Below are 18,754 nucleotides of genomic sequence, written 5' to 3' on the forward strand. Positions count from 1 at the left end.
AGTTTGCATTCTCAAGCTTTTGCTCAAGTCTTCCCCATTGCAAATTGCAGCTAACTGCATAAATTAAAGCCACACTAAAGATTAATCACGAAGGGGAGTCTTGTGACAAAATCTAAGCATGAAGCTAACTCTACCATTCCATGGTTTGCATTCCAGTTCTCCATTTGTGGAAAAGTATGTGTGTGTCAAATTGTAGTGACATCCACAAGATCGTAAGTGTTTTTGGAAAAGTTTATTTGGGAATTACATAGTATTTTCAATTTTCCAAAATACATTTTACTAGATCCCTACAAAAGAAATCTGAATAAGTACAATAATATGAAATTAAGTTTGTTGCAACAGTCATTAAATATTTACTTCCACTAATATATACATACAAAATGCCACACAATTAGCTTGTTTACCTTGGAATGTGTGCTGCATTCCAGCAGTTATGCTCAAATATCCATATCCTCCAGTTCCACAACATGAAGACTCAATATTAACACTTTGTACATCCTTTATTATAGGCAAGAATCTTTTTTTTTTTTTTGTTATTAGAAATTAAAGTAACCTTCAGCAACTTCACAGCTGTGGTAGCTTGTCTACTGGAGTATCAAACTTGAAATCTGCTGGGAAGAGATCAGGAGCTCGAGGATAGATGAGCCTGTATGATTGTCTGATCGTAACATCAGCCACACCAGCAATGTCACCAATTTCTAAGACAAAAAGCAGACAAATGAATAATGCTTTTTAAATTTTTGCCATTTTTACTGAATAAAACAGCATATGTTTGTTTGGTCTCCACTGCATGCCATTGGAACAGCAGCTTCCGAGTCTACAAAAAACATGAGTTGTCTTTTAAGCAGTGAGATGTTAAAGAAAGTTTTACCTTTTTGCGTCCTTTTCTCTGCAGAAGCTTGTGATGCCATATAAATAGCTGCAGCTGCTACAGAAATAGGGCTTCTCCCAGGAACCAAATCTAATTCCACAGCCTTACGGGCAATGTGTGTTGCTGCCATTTGTACTTGTTTGGGAAGACCCAGATTTGAACAGAATCTTGACATGAAGTCTCCAGTTGTAATCAGATCAACACTGGTTTCAAGAGCTTTCAGAATAAGTTTAAAACACCGACCTATTTCCTTCTTTGAAATCCTGGACACTGCACATATTTCTAAACAAAGAGGAAAAAATAAACTTCACATTTGACAGTATTTTCTGCCCGAAAATACCTGCATTTGACTATATGTAGGTTAACACCACAAAGCAGGCCAATGTGATGCAGGCCACTACACCACAAGCTTTGCACATTAATGAAACTTCTAAATCATGTAAGTCAGTTCAAACTTTCCATGAGAAGCTAAAGAATACAGATTACTTAATAAGGGAGATCTGATACTCTCAGTCAAAGTTGTCCCCTCAGGATCAGGGAAAAGACGCATATATTTACTGCAGAGCTTTTGGCAAAAATGCAGTTGCAAGAGTCCCCATCTCCATCAGATCAAGCAGCATCTTAAATATCACCAATACTCAGAATGAATCTCAAATGCCAATTTTAAAATATATTATCACCAAGAACCCATGCCTGAAAGCCCACTCGCATTATGAATGTAGCAAACTTTTTGCAGACCCCTCCTCTTCTCCCCAGGCCCAGCAAGGTGGGCTTTCACTGCAAACAACCAACTTGGCAAAGTCCAGACATCTGAAAACTAACATCCTATAATAACAATAACTAGACACTTGAAGGCAATATTGAATCTGTACCAGTGAAAACTTACCTTTAAATGTTCTTGGAACACCTTCTTGCCTACAAGCTATGTAGAGACAAGCAGAAGCTATAGCATCATTACTCCTTCCCTTCAGGCTCTTCTGCTCATACACTTGCTTGAATAAATTATTTGTTCGATCCTTCAAAGCAAGACGATTAAATTTAATTAACTCCAGGCCATTTAATTAGCAGCAATATCAAAAATTCATGTGCCCATTATATTATGCTAACTCAGTCAACGCCAGAACAATTTAAGACAGAGACATGAACTTACAACTATATTTCTAGGGAGGTTGATTCTGTCTGCCATGTTTGTAATTTCTTTAAAGGCGTTCATCATTGCACGATCAGAGCTACTCATCGTTCTGCGATTTTGGTACTTTGAATTCCCAAATTCATCAAAACTTGCTGCACCTGTGCCCTGAAAAAAAAATACATATAGTCAATGAAACAGTTAAGTTCTTCCTCATTTCAAGAACAAACATCCACCAGCTTTATAAATCCTAAGTCAAGGCAACACATTGGAACACGCAAGTACATGTGGCTGAAGTAAATCTTAGAACTGAGCCTTGTCCCAGACATCATGCTCTACATTCTGCACAAGTCTTAAAACACCAGCTGGCTTCCGAGCACCACTGATTATGTGAGAATGAAACATGAATAGCACATAGCCAACGCGTGTCTGTCAATATGCCTACTGCCACTGTCCAGGTCCAAGATTATGTTTCTGTATGTCAGTTAGGCTACCTTTGCATCACAGCAAATATAGCCAATTCAAAACAATTTTATGACCAACTGGAAACCAGCTGTTACAGTAACAACTCAAAAATGGAAATAAAAGCATAGACGAAGAGAATATCCAAACCAATGACCAATTCAAAACTAATGTGATGCGTTGCCTGCTGGCAGCAGTAAGCATTAGTTGTGGCAAGATGTAAAAATCCATATATTCTGCCTTTTCAATAAATCCAACAGCCTCTTAAAGGAAAATCCTTAAGTCCTCCTGATGAGGTCACATCCACCTCATAATCTGATGGCTACTTCTGTTGTTGAGACCCACATCTGGCACGTGCACACTTTGGTACTGCTGTGAAAACGTAAGACCCTGGCACAGAAATCCCTCTCACAAGTTTCCCTATAGGGTGGCTCTTTGAACAGGCCTATGACAGACACTAGAACCCAAGACTGTTCTTGGCTTTTTTCATACTCTTTCCAGCACGAGTACCAGTGAAAGAACCAGCTACAAACAACCATGGCAGCAGAGAGACTGCTGAAGGCAATCGTAGTGATTTGACTGGATGAATCTGTCCAACTACCCAAAAGTCACCAGAGAGTCTTAAGGAGAAACAAAGAGCAAGAAAGCACAGAAGACTTCAGTCCTCAAAGAGCTTTAAAAACATGCCTTCAGCAAGGTTTCCCTTTTAGAAACTATTCCAAAACAACATTCTTTGCCTAAGATACACACGTCTCAGGTCTAAAGGCTCCTTCCTGGTCATCACTCACACCCTGCTGCCTGCAATGTTCCCCACAGCACTCATGTGTATCGTAGCTTCCTGCACCGGCGCTATGCACAAATACTTAGAGGAACTGTATTTCCTCAAAATCCTTTAGCTGCCAAGGAAATGACCACAAAGGCCCATCATTTTTGACAGCAGGTTCCCAGACCCTGTGTTCAGACCTCACACTAGGTGTCCCTTCTTTTCCAGAAAACACTGCTCTGTTCTGAGGCCACCAAGCACTCCCCTCCACCACGCAGATTTTACTTTCCCTGGTCCATTATACACAGCACCTGGAAGATTTATTTCACTGTTTTCTAATTTTCTCCTACATCTCCTCATTTTTCACTTTCTTGGCCATTACTTTTTCCTTTGAATGTCTGCTTACACACATCAAACTACCAACACAGCTACACACAAGTACTGTTAGTCAGAGGATTTCACACTGCCAGCACCTTCCAAGAGCAACCCCAATATACAACAGCTCACAACTATAAAAGGGTTGGAAAATACTCTTCCATTTCAACTGCTTAAGTTAAACCACAGCAGTTCTCCTGCATTTGCTATTTAAATGCATCATCTACTTTCTTTCCAGATCATTCAATTGAGGGACAATGCTTTGTTGGCTTCAGTTCTTCACAACCATGTTAGGAAATACCTTTTCCTGCATGGAAAAAAACAGAAGCCCTATAGTTTTAACTGGTATATCCTCCCCCTTAAGAGCAGAAGGGAGAAGCTTCACCACCACCACTGACTGGAGGCTATCCACAGCATCAAGGAATGCACCCTCACCATGCAGAAGGCTTGCCCAGTACAGCCCGCTCTTTATGTGGTCTGGAGGTAACCATGGATCCTTTCTTCTTTTACATTCATCTCGCCACTACTTATCAATAACAGCACTTTCAGATACAGGCCACACAGTCTGACAACACCCAGCTTCCTCTCAGAGCCACCTGATCAAAGCATAGAAATTCGATACCAAAAGCATACATCAGTTTCCTTTTCAACCAACCTACATTCTCTCATAGTTGCAATCACTACAAAAAGGAATGAATTAACAATGAAGCATAACAAAAGACAACTTTTCCCACACGATCTGTAGCAGAACTGCAAGTTTTCTTTCAGATTCCAAGAAAATACACTGGTGTATAAGGAACTGGCTCATCTCTTTCTCTTGAATTTTGCATGAAATTACCATGATAGTTTGACAATTGAATCACAACTAATGCCAGATGTCACCACGTCTCCAAAAGATCTGCACTGTCATCAAGTGAGTTGCAGCATGCTATCTACTTGCAGAGAAGTACAGTTCTGTGTCAACACCCTTAAAATCCTCCTGAAGAATGCAAGCCACTTCCACCACAGCTAACTACGCCACTCAACTTCCCCTTCACAAATTAATCTTTCATCTAACACAACCTTTTGCTATCTCAGACAGATGGGTCTCTGGCACTAAATTGTACTAAATTGGTACTAAAACCAATTAGGAATTAATCTTTTTTGCACGGGCAAAAGAGCTTCTCTTTGGTTATTAGCAGGAAAAGAATGTATTTCTGCAGCAGAAAGGAGTCCCAGAGCAGTACCTCTCAGTTTCAAAGAGGAAACTATGAGAAGCCATTTTGCGAAGCAGAACTGACCCAATCCTTTCTTTCACAATTTAAAGTCCCGTTCTAACAGGCATGTGGTTTGGACTCCATCTTCATTTACATCCATCCCTATGAATGTAGGTGCCTTCTATAATATTCCATGAAAATAATTCACCTTCACTTTTGGATTTAACACAACATGAGTTTTATTTCTGTTGTTCCAGCTGGCATTTTAGCTCATTTGTTTAAACAATCCGAATAACAGCAGCTCTACCCCAAGCAGAAAGGAGCTTCCTATCCAACAGGAAAGGAATCTCGGGCACATAGATGCGGAGTCCCCTCCAGGCCATTCTAATTCTAATTGTTATTAACCGAGAAAATACAATCTCATCCTGCTTCACTGTGTGGAACTCATGAAGGCCATTCTTTATTGTTCCAGATGCCACTTATCTTCTTCATGCCTACACCGATCTCACCATTATTGAAACATCTCTTACTTCAAAGTTAATTCTCATGCCCAATTACTGTTGGCACTGACTTTAGAACACTGCTCAAGAAACTGGCTGATCTCTTGGTTCTGTTATTTTTGCTGCAGAACTCACATCCTTTGCACATGGATAGAAAATTTCTTCAGAACCTTTTGACAAGCCGTTCTCTTTCTTCCAAATAACTGAGGAAAAAGGCAGCTCCCAGCGCTCACAACATCCAGAGCTCCTGTTCAGTGGCAACACAAACACAGGAACTCTTGTCCAGAACACATCCTGGTTTGTCACAAACAACTTCCTGTAGAAAATAACGTCTGTTCTTTGGTTCGTTCCCTTGCAAGTGAAATACCTGCAGCAGGACAGATTGTCCTCTGAAATTCTCCCTGGTGGTTCTATGATTTGGACGTTTTTGCTCACGGTTCTCATCCGTTGTGCCTCACTGACAAGCCTGCAGCTTGCTATTCAGAGAATACAACCTGCTATAGTTACTTTAGCCCTGTCTACTCAAGGATATTCTGGTTAACAGCAAAGCTATTGCATTCAATGAATCCTTATCCCTGAAAATTTAAGTTTTTCATAGATGTTTCTTTAGGTCTTTAATTCTCTCCCTGGGACTACTAACCCTCTTATCCTAAATAAGGCACTGAACTTCAAACAGGAAGAGGGTTAACAGGTCGTGTTAGAATTTGTATCCAGCTGAACTGTATCTCCTGCTGAAATACCTTTTTTCTTTTCCAACATGCAGGTTCTAGAAGAGTTGAAAATGTCATCCTACTTCAGAATCAAACTGAGTTCCCAGAAACAAACCCTGTATTTGCACAGTTCCAAAATGATACAGCACGAATTTGGAATAAGCTGTCCATTTCTCCATTTATGAAGGTGCATTTCTAATCTTAATCGTAGCTTACCAAATCTGTAACAGAAATCCAAGTCCTGAGAATTACAATCCTCCTGGACCTATTATGGTATCACTAGAAGTCCAACAACTCCTAAAGCACTGCTTCACAGAGCTACTTAGCAACACCCATTTGTTTAATGAAGAAGTGCAGAAATTTGTTTGAAGGGAGGCCCAGTATAATGCATCCCAAAATCTGGTTGGAAAGCAACAATGCCAAGATTAGCTGCTCCTACCAGAGTTCACTAATGGTCATCCTCTCTTTGAAGAATTCCTAGCTGAGAAGTATGGTGGCACATTCTCCTATGTATACCCACATGTTTAGATATGCCTATTTCTTCATTTTCCATGGAGGACTGTTTTCTGTTAGGATTCATAGAAAAGAGGGATAGAATAATTCATCAAAAACACTAACAGCTCTCTAAGTATCCACATGATTGCTGTGAGTTAACTGCAGATTTTTTTTTCTAGGAATTTAGGAAATTCACTAAGTTAGTGAAAGATAACCCAAACTTCAAACTGTTTTCAAAAATCAACTCTATTTCTTTGGTTATGATTAAATATTACACATTTCCGATTTTAAGGGCTGCACACCAGCTCCCTGTTTAACACAAAAATGGAACAGACACTTTCTTAAAAATGAAGTGGAAATGCTGCACTGAAAACAGGCTACTGATTTCATTAAGTTATTGTGAAAGATATCAGATGACAATTGTCAAAATCAGACAGCATGAAACATTCAGGAAATCCACAAATATGAATCTGAATCCTGCATTAGAAAATATAACAAAGCACAATGAAAGCTTATCTGGGTCACTATTTCATTAAAGGGAGGGCATTTGTGTTATTAATCTTGCTTTCCCTTTCTCATGAACATCTGACATGGTTGTACCACAAAACTTCAAGCCAAACATCCACTCAATACTTTCTTCTGCAATACTTGCACCATAGAAGAATTCTGTATTTAGTGTTTTCATGTAACATTCACTGAGAGAGCAGGCACAACATGCATGTTGCTCTCCATGTCTCCAATACTAATCTGATTCAGACATTATTACAAAAAAGCTAGCTCATGTTGCAAATCAAAGAGTGGCAACTAATCCTACAGCACTGCAAACTTCTGTCTTGTCAAAAAATTCTTTCTTGCTGCCAGCCAAAAACAGACGCATTTTAGAGATTACTGAAAAGCAAGAGTTCAGTTTCAACTAAATCTCTTTGTAAATGCATTCTCTGAATAGCTTCCCTACGGACACACAAATATGTAGTAGACACAAAAATGAACAAGCTTAGTAGCATTTAACATTTAACATTTTACCTTTCCAATCATTGTACTCAGGTCACCGTCGCTCAACAAAGGATTCTGGGTATCCCCAACTCGAGATGGGTCTTTTGTTGCTTTATCATTGCTGAAAGTTCTCCACTCCGACCCTACATCTATGACACGATCACCTGTGGTTACAGAAAACAATTGTTTGTACCAACATAATATTGTGAAAAGCTTCTGAAACATTGAGTTACACAGCTGAGCTCCCAGTTATAAAATGCAGGCTGTTACCAAGCGCAAACAGGATGTAGCTGCAGGTCACACCAAACACACCAAAATTTTTAGGTTTTTCAATTTTAAGTAGAAAGCAATAACAGGAGCTGCAGAGAAGGTTTAAATAACTAGATAAATGAATCCAGAGAACAGTTGCAGCCATCCTTAAAGACTATCATAGGTTATTCAATACACAAAGAAGGAGCTCACAGTTGTCCATAAGCATTCCCAGTGACAGACAAATGAGTAAGTTATCTTACCTTTGACACTTAATAAAAGTACTCCTGAATTAGCTATCAAGCACAATCTCATCAAGCAGTAGCACATTGCTTTTCTGAATGAGCTCCAGACCCTTGGTACTCAGAAATGAATATGCCACCTTCTGAACCATCATAACAACCTTCTGCAGCTCTGTTTTCTTCCTTAAGGGATGCCTGACCCTTAATGAAAAGGACTTTCCTTGGGAGTCCTCTCAAATTCACCTAAATGTTTCCAGTAGCATCTATTCAGATTGAGAAATATCTCTATCCAGCATTAATACAGGCAAAAAGTCTGCACTAATCACAATATACAAATAACAATTAACAAAAAAGTTCTGTTTGTAGTGCAGTTCGTTCCACTCACAGGTCTGGTAAAACCAGCACCTCCAAGGCATTGACTCCAGAGCTGTACTACAGCACTACACAGAATTTTTAGGAACATGGGTAGAGAAAAGCATTAAGAAAAAAAGCATTACAGTTCTGTGCAGACTATCAGAAGTCAGTATAACTGTCACCTCTGCTTTGCTAAACCTGAGAGAAAGTTCATTATCTTCATCAATGTTTAAGTGTTGTGAATTCACAAAAATAAATGGCACTGACAGCAAGAAAAAATTGAAGTCCAAGTATGAAACAACAGAGGTTGCTTTAATCTAGTAAAAACGTAAGCAGACTGACAAAAGCACTCCCTACCAAACAATGATAACATACAATATGAAGCTGGAAATAAAAAAGTACAGGAGCAATGCACAGAGTGGAGGAACTTCCCTCTTAACACATGATGATGCAAGGAATGTGCCTGAAACTGAAAGGTGCAAATGAATCTAAGTCAGGCCAACTTGAAAGGAACAGATTTAAGACAGGAGTACTCTCACTAGTATTCATCCGACTTGCTCACGGCTATGCCCCACTCTTATCTCATACTCTAAAGAAGGCTGAGGGAGTGGAGGTGGAAGTAACATAAGTCAGAAGATTAAGAACACCACAAAGTAAAAGACAGCACAGATGCATTCTTCCTACTAGAGGCCGGTATCTTGCAAGCTTTCATTAGCAGACAGCATGCTCCTCTGGCTCCTGGACTCTTTGTAAATATTTGATTCAGTAATGCACCTTCTATGGTCTAGCAGTGACTTTAAGACAACCCCCCAATACTGTTTACAGCATCTAAAAAAAGCAAAATGTACTTAAAATTCTGGCATGGTATAAATAGAACACTGAGCACAGGGCAATGATGTAATATTTTTTTCCACAAGTAGAAATGACCTCAATGACTCACTCAAGGATCTGCCTCTTGTGAGTTATGAACCATTCCTGCTCTAACAAAAAAGTGTTGTATCACTGCCTGCTTTGGCAAACGTACTACAAACAGAGAATTGAGACTACTATTTCAAAGTGAGAAAAGATTAAGTAGAACAAATCCCTGAATATAAAGCATTTGTGGAATTAAGATCCAGTGTGTAAATACCTTCATGTTGCCAAGAAATCTGCTATTGCAAGAAAACAGTTCTCCTGGATAATCTTTACTTACAAAGGTCCACGGAATCACATTCCACCTTTCAAAAGCCTTGCATAGAAGCCTGACACAAGCTAGAAATAACAACAAAACTGGAACAAATAGGCCAAATGTTTCCACAGATGGAAAATATTCAACTGCAAGCAGCTAATTATCCTATCCCACACACAAAAGAAAGTGTAGCACTAAGTATTCTCTTAACCTTTCAAAACAGAAAAATCACTTCAGAACTGTTGCCTTGGTATGTATGCAACAAAGCCCCGCCTGTAAGCGACAGAAACAAAACCTTAAATCCCAAAGTCAGTTCTACAGAAAGCAGTGCGATATCGCAGCACTCGGAGATCAGCTTTGAACACTGGTTGCTAAGTTATCATTTCAAGCTCTGCACGGCATTTCCTGGCTCGTAGCCTACTGATGTGCTCTCCTAAATCATCTGGAAAATGCACCTGGGTGGCAAACAGTAGAGCAAGCAAAAGCTCCCAAAAAACACCATCTAAAATCCCTGCTTTCTCCCGTTGTTACTACATACGTTTGTCAACTGTATCCAGCTGTGATAGGGCTTGGGTCTGGTTGCACATCCACTACTTCCTTATGATGCCATCTTTTTGAACAGAAACAAACTTCACAAGACATGGTCACATTAAACATATCTTTAAAATCAAACGTGAGTTCATCCCTTTCTGCTCTGAAGTAGAAGCAAAACACACTTCAAGGACCAAATCTACACAGACACCCATCTCCAGCATGAAGCATCTTCATGAACACAAAGATTTTCTTCACTGCATTATTTAATTCAAAAACTCTTCTCCCAGTATATAACCAGTCTTTAAAACGCAGTCTAACTGACACGAGAACTGCAGAGCAAATACAACAAACTTCAGCAACTCAGTTTACATACCATCTAAAAATGCACAACTGCTGTTATTCAGAACAGAAGACCTCAGACCAGTTACTTTTCTTCGGAACCAATAAATACAATGAGCAAGTGCTCCAGAAATGAAAGAGTGAACTCAGCTTAGCATCAAAAATTAAAATACAATTTTCAAAAGTTTTTAGTAATTACCTTAGCATGACTATAAAACACAAATATTGCACGTTTATTTCATGCAAAAGTAGAAAGCAGTTTATTAAAGGAAACCACTCTTATTTGACAAGTTCTGCATTAACAATTACATGTTTTCAGACAAATAATACCAGCTCCTTCAGCAGCACAATCCACTTGAAATACCCGTGATGCATGAGTCCTGTATTCTCTGTTTGCATTTTTATTACCTCTTATATTAAATACACACACACACACACACACACAGCTGCAGACTGAGGAGGTTTAATCAAAACAATAAGATGGAATTGGAGCCTCAAATAATGTTATCTTCCTTATTCAGTCCTAAAACGTTTTCAAGATGATATGGCTTAATTCATTGTAGAGGAGCTATAATGGTAGATGTACACTGAGTCAAGCTCTGCATATGAACAACTAAGATTATAACCTCAAAATAAACAGTAAAATAATGCTTATTCACAATTTAAAACACCAAACAGCCACAGTTTCTAACAATGTTTGGCTCACTCTGACCATTAGTTAAGGAATCTGCTGCCATCTAGTGAGCACATACATGGAAACACTTTTAAGAACAACATGCTTAAAAACATACATAGAATTCTAATTTCAGCCAACTCCTTATCATGGAGAGCACTGAGGTGCTGAGACAAATTACAGTGAAAAATCCAGGTAGAAGATTCAAGCCAAGGAAAATTATGAAGCCATAACTGCACAGAACCAGGCTGAGTTGAGCCTTCCTTCAAAACTGAACGGTCTTCATTCACTCATACTGAGAATACACCTGCCCGTACATCACTTTTGTCACTTTCTGCTGCACTTGCTCCAACAAGCCGGAATATTTCTTGCACTGAGGAGCCTGTAGTTGGCCACGGTATTCCACACGTGTACACCCTGTCACACTCTGTTTATTTGCTTATTGTCAACAACCTGGGGGCCAACGTGGCCCACTTCTATGAGCAACGGTGTGAAGGGACTCACAGGCACACGGCCCGGGGAAAAGGGAAGGGAAAGAGAGAAAAAGGTAGAGAGATGGGCCTAAAAAAGGTAGAGAGATGGGCCTAAACAGCAGCAACGAGCCAAGGGAGAAAACTGATTTAATAAGGATGATATTGGAATCAAGACAATACAATATACTGCAATACAACTGGAATTGAAGCTGATAAATAAAATGCGTGTGTCCAAAAACCGAAGGCCTTACTCTAATGCTGAGGTGAGACGGCTGGACACTGCAAAGACAAGAAGTAAAAGAAGGGGACAGTCTCGTGACTTGTGAGCAGTTTTATCTTTCCCTCTGAACTGATAATGGAAACAGAACAGTGAAAGTCTTCTGGGAGATGTAGTTCTCTTCTGAGAACCTGGTACCTGGAAATATCAACAATCTGGCCTGGAGCATTAATTCTAACTGCCAGTGCACTACATGATGTTACGATGTGGAACACTGATAACAAAAATCATGAAACCGCGACACTTACGTATTGCCAACACAGTTACACTCAACTTCATTTCAGTTTTTAGCAAGCAAAATTACTTTCCTTGAGCTCAGCCACACAACATTTTAATAAATCTAGTATATTCAAGTTAACAAAGAATAATTGTTGTGAATAAACAAAACCAAACCCTAACTTCACAGTCGCGACTTCTTCTAGATGGCTCCCACAGAAGCCTTGATTAGGCACACAATCCTGTGAATAGCTTCAGATATCAACACCGTATTATTAGCAACATTCCCCAAACATTCCATGATTCAGAATGTAGATAATCATAATATTTAGTCTAATGGAAGTACTCTTCATATTGGCTCTGAACCATCTTTGGTTCCCAGCCTAGAACCTACAAACTGTAAAACCTTCCACATCCTTCAGGAAATATCATGCTAACAACAGTGACTGCAAAGCTTTGCCAAAACTGCCAGGGCTTCTGCTCCTCATGTCTTAGCAAAGACTAAATGATGACAGTCATGTCATGGCTGCACGACTCACTACTCACACCATCACTCAGGCTAGTGGATGGACAACGTTTGCCACTGCCTTATGAGATTTGGGGATCAGGCATCTTCAGCAATCCACATCCAAAAGACAAACACAGGCATTTGTGGAAACTTGTGCTGTTTACAGCAGATACAGAACTGAAGTGGGTCAGACTTAAGACAGAGATCATTTGAAGTGCTGACTGGAAAGACTTATGGGTGGCTCTTCTCATACAACAAATTGCCTATGTAAATTCAGCACCCACGAACACTCACACATTCAGCCACCCAAAGTTTCTGCAAGTATAAGCATATCTTGTAATTAGCTTTTCCATGGATGCAAAGAATTTTACTTGCAAGCACAAACTTTTATCCAACACTTTCTAGTACTCTGGGCACCAAGCATAAAAGCAGTAACTAACTATAAGGTGCTAATATACATCCATATCTAAAGCTTTTTGTCCATTTAATTAAAATCTAAAATCTCCAACTAAAATCTTAAGTGTAGAATGTTAACAGTATTTAGAGAAAGACGTAATCATCAACATACATACAGATACAGAAAAATGGATACATTTTTCACCATTTGGAGGTTTAAAGATTTTACAACAGCCACAAAAGCCCTCTACTTGATCAGAAATACTTAAGTACCTTCTTCACTTCCAGGATACTACCAAAAATAAGAGAAAAAAAATGAAATCATTGGTTTATTTCAGAAAAGCATCACATACGTAGAGATGCAATCAGTCTTGTCCCTGAATACAGACATAGTAATGGTCTGAGTAATGGAGTGACCAACAGATACAATTAGGAAATCCACTCCTAGTCATTTGTTGTATCATAATGAAAACAATATATGCAGAAAAGTTGAATCTTACCTATATCATATAGGCTGTACTTTAAGACTAGACATTTACATCTCAAACTTTTCAGAAACATTAGCCAACTAAATAACGCAACAGAACTTTGTAAAGCTCTGACCACAAACTATGGAATGTTTTCCCACAAACTCTGAACAGGTATACAGGAGATGGAACAAACATCTGCATATCGCTCATAACCTTATCCTAGTTTCCTGTTGTCTCAATCTTTTTCTGTTGCCTTTCTCTTCCTTTTCAGCTACATAACCTCTAAATGCAACGTCAGCCATAACAGTAATAACACTGATTTCATTACACACCCATAGAAATGACAATTGTCAAACTTTGGAATCAGTGTATCAGCTACTTTAACCAATAACATAAGGAAAAAAAAATAAGAAGAAAAATAAACTTTTCCTCAAAATACGTGATGTTTTAGTGCTCTGCCACAGCAAGCAGGAAAAACATCATGTGGAAATACATTAAGCTTTGTCAAAAACTCTTGGATCTCATTTCAGCCATCTTGAACAAAAACAGTGGCCAAGTCATGCCACTACAGACTTTGTAGCAGTGGAACACACCCATGTTCAGCATACACCATTCTGCCACTCTGGGACACAGGCAGTTCTGCAGACACCAGAACCACAGTATTTTTAAATGGAACTGTGACAGTAATTTGGCTACAGTCTTGCAGTTTCTTCCACTGTTCTAATGGGTCCCCCTCTAGTAGTAAAAAACTCATCAAATTTCAACCCAGCCCTAAACCCATGGTGAGTAACACTTGTACGTACCAGCTACACCTGTGTAAACTTAGGGAAATCAGAATGCAAATCTGTGACTGACTTCACTGTGTAGAAAGAAGTGAAAGCACTACTCTCTTAATGGGAACATATCATGCAACTTGCAACAAATACATACAACTTTGACCATTCAGAAACAAAATGTTGTCTACCCATTGTACATCCCTTTCTCCTCGCATCTCTAGAAGAAGAGACATAGAGAGTAGGATCTGATTTTCTCCTTCTCTCGATTTCCTAACAAAAGAAGGACTATTAAATATTCACACTGTTGTTTGGTCATGCACTCTTCAATTATTTATCTACTTGTTTTTCAAACTAGCTGTTGGATACTCAAGCTAATGAATGGAACATATGCAGGACAACTCAATTACTGAAGGACGGCAGAACAAAATGAGAACAATCAGCACAACAGTAAATGTTAGAATATTTTAGTGATAAATCCATGCAACAACCTGCTTAAAAAAATACACCATGCTTACAGAAAAAAAAAAAAAAACATTTTGCCCCAGCAGTAATGTTGGCTCTAAAGAAGACTAAGTTCAGTTTAAACATATTTTGAAAATGTAACTTGATGAAAGTCTGCATTAATATTCTAAGAATTTTTTTCTCAACTTTTTTTTCCCCATTTTAAATACTCTATTATAATTATCAATACAGTTTAGCCTCTGTAAGTTGCTGCCATGCATACAGTGGAGAAGAGATCAGGAGAAAACTGGTATTAATTTTGTGTGGTATTAAAAGACTTAGGAGAAGTAATTAACAAAAGCAAGTATTGGCAAGAATACAGAGAATCATCCTTCAGGACAGAAAATAACCACCAACCAGTGGGAAACAAGAGTTGCTCTGGATTTGTTTATGAAGCAGAATTTTTTTTTTATTTTACTAACTGGAATAACAAAATAACAGTCATAGTTAAAGACAGAATACTGGACTAGGTGACATAATATTCTAATTCAATTTAGCAAAATATTTCAAGATTTCAATCTTTAAAACATGTTTGTTTGTTTTTTCCAATTTTCCACAAGAAGTTTCCAGAAGAAAGGCTATTAAAAATAGCGTTTAGCAAAGAGATTGTCTTGTAACAAAACATTTAGGTATCAAGACAAAAAACTAAAGGCTCAAATTACATTCCCATGTTGTGGAGAAAAAAAAAGAAAAAAAAAAAAGAACAAAAAACCCATACAGATCTATATGCATAATGAAGGTTACATAGTAATTCACAGTAATATGAAATCCACTTACCTACTACTAGCCCACACTCTGAACAAATCATATCACCAGCTCTGTAATCCTCCACTAAAATGGAATCTGGATGGTTTGGGCAAGTCACCCTCGGAAGAGCATCCAAACTACAAAGAAAGAAAAAAGAATTAAATTGTTATCATCTCAGTCAAGGAGGGTGCATCCCAAAGCACGAGCTCACTGCTGAGAAGAATGATTTACGGTGATCTGAAGGACTTATTATTAACCTAAAACACCTGAATATCTTAAATTGCAACACTTTTGCAATTTATCTCATCACAGAAACATAGAAAGCTTCCAACGAGAGCATCCAAAACTTAAATGCAGTCAGGATTTAGCGTAGTCCACCTTGCAGTCTACCACTAACTGAAGTTCCTGAAGAACAGAGAGGTGATTACTTCATGCTAATGGGCATTTCCACTCATTCTTATCAAACCAATATAACTTATCAGGTCCTCAATTCAGGAAGCAGTGGGCACACATTTATTTGAGAACATATAATTCTGTCATTTTTTTCAAGGGTTAGAAAAAAAATGCCATCCTTAAGTTAGGTTAAAAGTAGAGCATTAAATTAAGCAATTCATTAGTTGTGAGATTGTAAAGGAGAAACTACCAGCTCATGAGAGGGATCGGGCAACAACTGCTTCTGAGGACTGGAAACCATCCCTTGTACACCATATATCTTCAGCAGCTACAAAAAGCTTCCAATAAAGCCTTGTTGTTGTTTAACATGTGCACATATACAACAGCACCAAAGCACAGCAACAACCAATTGCTTCTAACCAAACATTGTAACAGTAAATACCTCATTTAAACTAACAGTGAATGTCCAGTAACTCCACTAAAACAACTTTGTTTCAAGGCTAGAGTTGTTTCCGCTTACTATTCAAAGTTTTATATTCAACAGAGCCATTTAATCGAGCTAAAAAAGCAGCAGGTATGGCAGCTGATCACAGTAAAATAAAACGCTGCAAGCACTTCTCAGCCTAAATGTGACGGCAACAAAAACACCTGCTAGTCCTTCAAACAGGAAGCGAGCCTTTATAGGAGTTGAATTCATCCGAGTTTCCTCCTTTCCCACCAGCCTGTCACTGCAGCTTAATCTACACAGTCCCAGCTCAATCTTCATGTTTTGGATACACCTGATGCGTCAAAGGAAAATAAACGTAACATTCTAAACCGACGGCTGTTCAGAAGAACCTCTACGATTCAGAACGCAGATTAAGATTCACCGGCAGCGTTAACCTCCACAACCCCCGTGCAGAACACGCTCACACACGACCTTCGGATGCAAACCACGTTGGATATCAGACACACGCGCTCCCTCCCGGCCCTTCCTCCCTCGCCCAGCGGCTTCACGTGGCAGACACAAGTGTTGACAAAGCAAACAGGGCGCCCAGCTGACATTCGGCGTTACGCAAAAGGCCAGCGACATGCGGAGCGAAAGGAGGAAAAAAAAAAAAAAAAAAATCAAACGAGAAGCTCCAAAGAAAACACTCGTAGCGCGTTGCTGCAGACCTCTCTTTCACAAATGACCACACGACAACCATTTTTTCTACCCAGGATTTAATTAAGCGATGCAGACAGACGCCCGGCCCCGCTCGGGGAGCGGCACCGAGCTCGGGGCTCCAACCCACAGCAGCCGGCCGCCGCGGCCCGCACGGAGAAGCCCAGGAGGCCCCTGCCGCGGGACGGTTTACGGTCCCAAGAAGCCGGGGAGGAACGGCGAGCCGAGGCAGGGGGCGGCGCCGAGCCGGGGCCGGTTAGGAGCGGCGATGGCCGCCGGTTCCTCCCCGGGCGGCAGTGGAGGCCGACGCGGCCATTTTCTCTGCCGGGCCGCGGACGGGGAGAGATGGCGGAAGCCGCGCCGCCCGCTCCTGGGGGTGAACTCCTCTGCGCGAGCCCCCGCGGAGCGCCGGGCCTCCCTTACCGGCTCGTGGACGCCATCTCACTCCTCCCGGCGGCGGCGGCGGCGGCTGCGCGCGGTCGGGAAGCAGCTCGGCGCACCTCCTTATGTACCGGCCGCGAGGGGCGGAGCCGCCGGCAGCTCGCGACGGGTCGCGCGAAGGGACAGGCGGCTCCGCGAGCGCGCGCCCCGGGCTGATGCGCGCGCCTGCCGCGAGCCCCGCGCGGCGCGGGCCGGGGACGGAGGCGACGCCGGGCGTCTCGAGCTGCGCGCGCCCAGAACGTGGCGGTTGGGAACCGACGCCACGAGCAGCTGCGTGAGGTGACAGAGCTCGCGCTGGCAGCCGCTCGGCGTGGGGCCGCCTGCAGGCAGAGATCGATGCCGCGAAAGGGAAGGAAGGACCTTTTTCCGTCTGCGATGACGTTTACTCAATAAGACCAAAGGAAGAAAAAACAACACCTGCTTTTCAAGGGGAATAAAGCTTGTTGTATTATGCTTCCCTATGACCTTTGAGATGTGAAGTAGCACTGCCTGCAACAGCTGCACCACACCAGCACTCAGCCCCTGGGGGTTTGCAGGGTGCGCGGCTTCCACGGAAAGATCTCCCGCCTCCAACCAGTGCCATCGGCAGGTCTCCCCCCCCTCTCTGCTCACTAAGGGTTCCATTTACACTACACCGAGACAATCGTTTGCAGAACTGTTGCCAAAAAAAAAAAAAAAAAATACAGTGGACCGTGCTTTGTTTTCGTTCCCTGTCTGCAGCCATATTTCAAGCGCTTTCCCCCCAAGCAAAAGCGTTTGATGTGGTAGACGAGAATACCGCTACCAGCAGTCTTTACAACAGATCTTTCAAATAGCTTATGGAAAATCCACCTTGCTGCCCCCAGCTACACCTGTTCTTTCCCATCACTGTAGTTACAACAAGAATCCTAATTTTAAAATGTTACTTAACTGGGCACTCTGGAGTTTCTTAAAATCTAATCCAAAGTTGTTTCATGCTGCCTACCATCAGCGATAAAAGTCAAAACGCTGCAGTTCTCACATTAACATTCCAACAATCATTCAATGGGATTTCAACTGCCTTTGTAAACACAACAAACAGTACATTAATGACAGTAAGTCATCAGATCTTACTTGTTTGTCTAAAGATCCTTTGCAATTGTTTATTTAGCCAATGTTCATTTTGTTAAAATATCAGATGTCAGTCAAATGCCTCATAGGAGCAAAAGGAGGCAACGATCAACAGCCAGAGCAGCTGAATCACGCTTGGTATATCAATTCATTTCTGCAATGCACCTTACATGTCCAGACCTTTAACAACACAAAAAAAGATTAGCAGATTACATCAAGTGCTTTGGAAGCAATGAGGCTTTTGTTCACAAGGCAATATAAACACAGTAA

At 40.6% G+C, this 18,754-nt stretch overlaps 1 protein-coding gene across 2 annotated transcripts; it reads right to left on the reverse strand.

Annotated features, from left to right (window-relative positions):
• Positions 1-215: 215 nt before the first annotated feature.
• On the reverse strand, positions 216-17,502 carry GTF2B (general transcription factor IIB). 2 transcript variants are annotated; one of them, XM_052666621.1, is made up of 7 exons: positions 17,378-17,502; positions 15,448-15,554; positions 7,525-7,658; positions 2,022-2,168; positions 1,758-1,887; positions 872-1,153; positions 216-698 (listed from the first exon to the last, which is right to left on the reverse strand). In XM_052666621.1, the coding sequence occupies exons 1-7, from the start codon at positions 17,392-17,394 to the stop codon at positions 565-567; spliced, it is 951 nt and encodes a 316-aa protein (XP_052522581.1). In that variant the 5' UTR covers positions 17,395-17,502; the 3' UTR covers positions 216-564. The 2 variants fall into 2 exon arrangements, with proteins under 2 accessions (XP_052522581.1, XP_052522582.1); XM_052666622.1 differs by lacking the exon at positions 17,378-17,502 and adding an exon at positions 16,253-16,272.
• Positions 17,503-18,754: the final 1,252 nt, after the last annotated feature.

This window comes from Tympanuchus pallidicinctus, unplaced genomic scaffold, assembly GCF_026119805.1.
Source record: "Tympanuchus pallidicinctus isolate F22 unplaced genomic scaffold, pur_lepc_1.0 scaffold7, whole genome shotgun sequence".
Classification (NCBI taxonomy): Eukaryota; Metazoa; Chordata; class Aves; order Galliformes; family Phasianidae; genus Tympanuchus; species Tympanuchus pallidicinctus.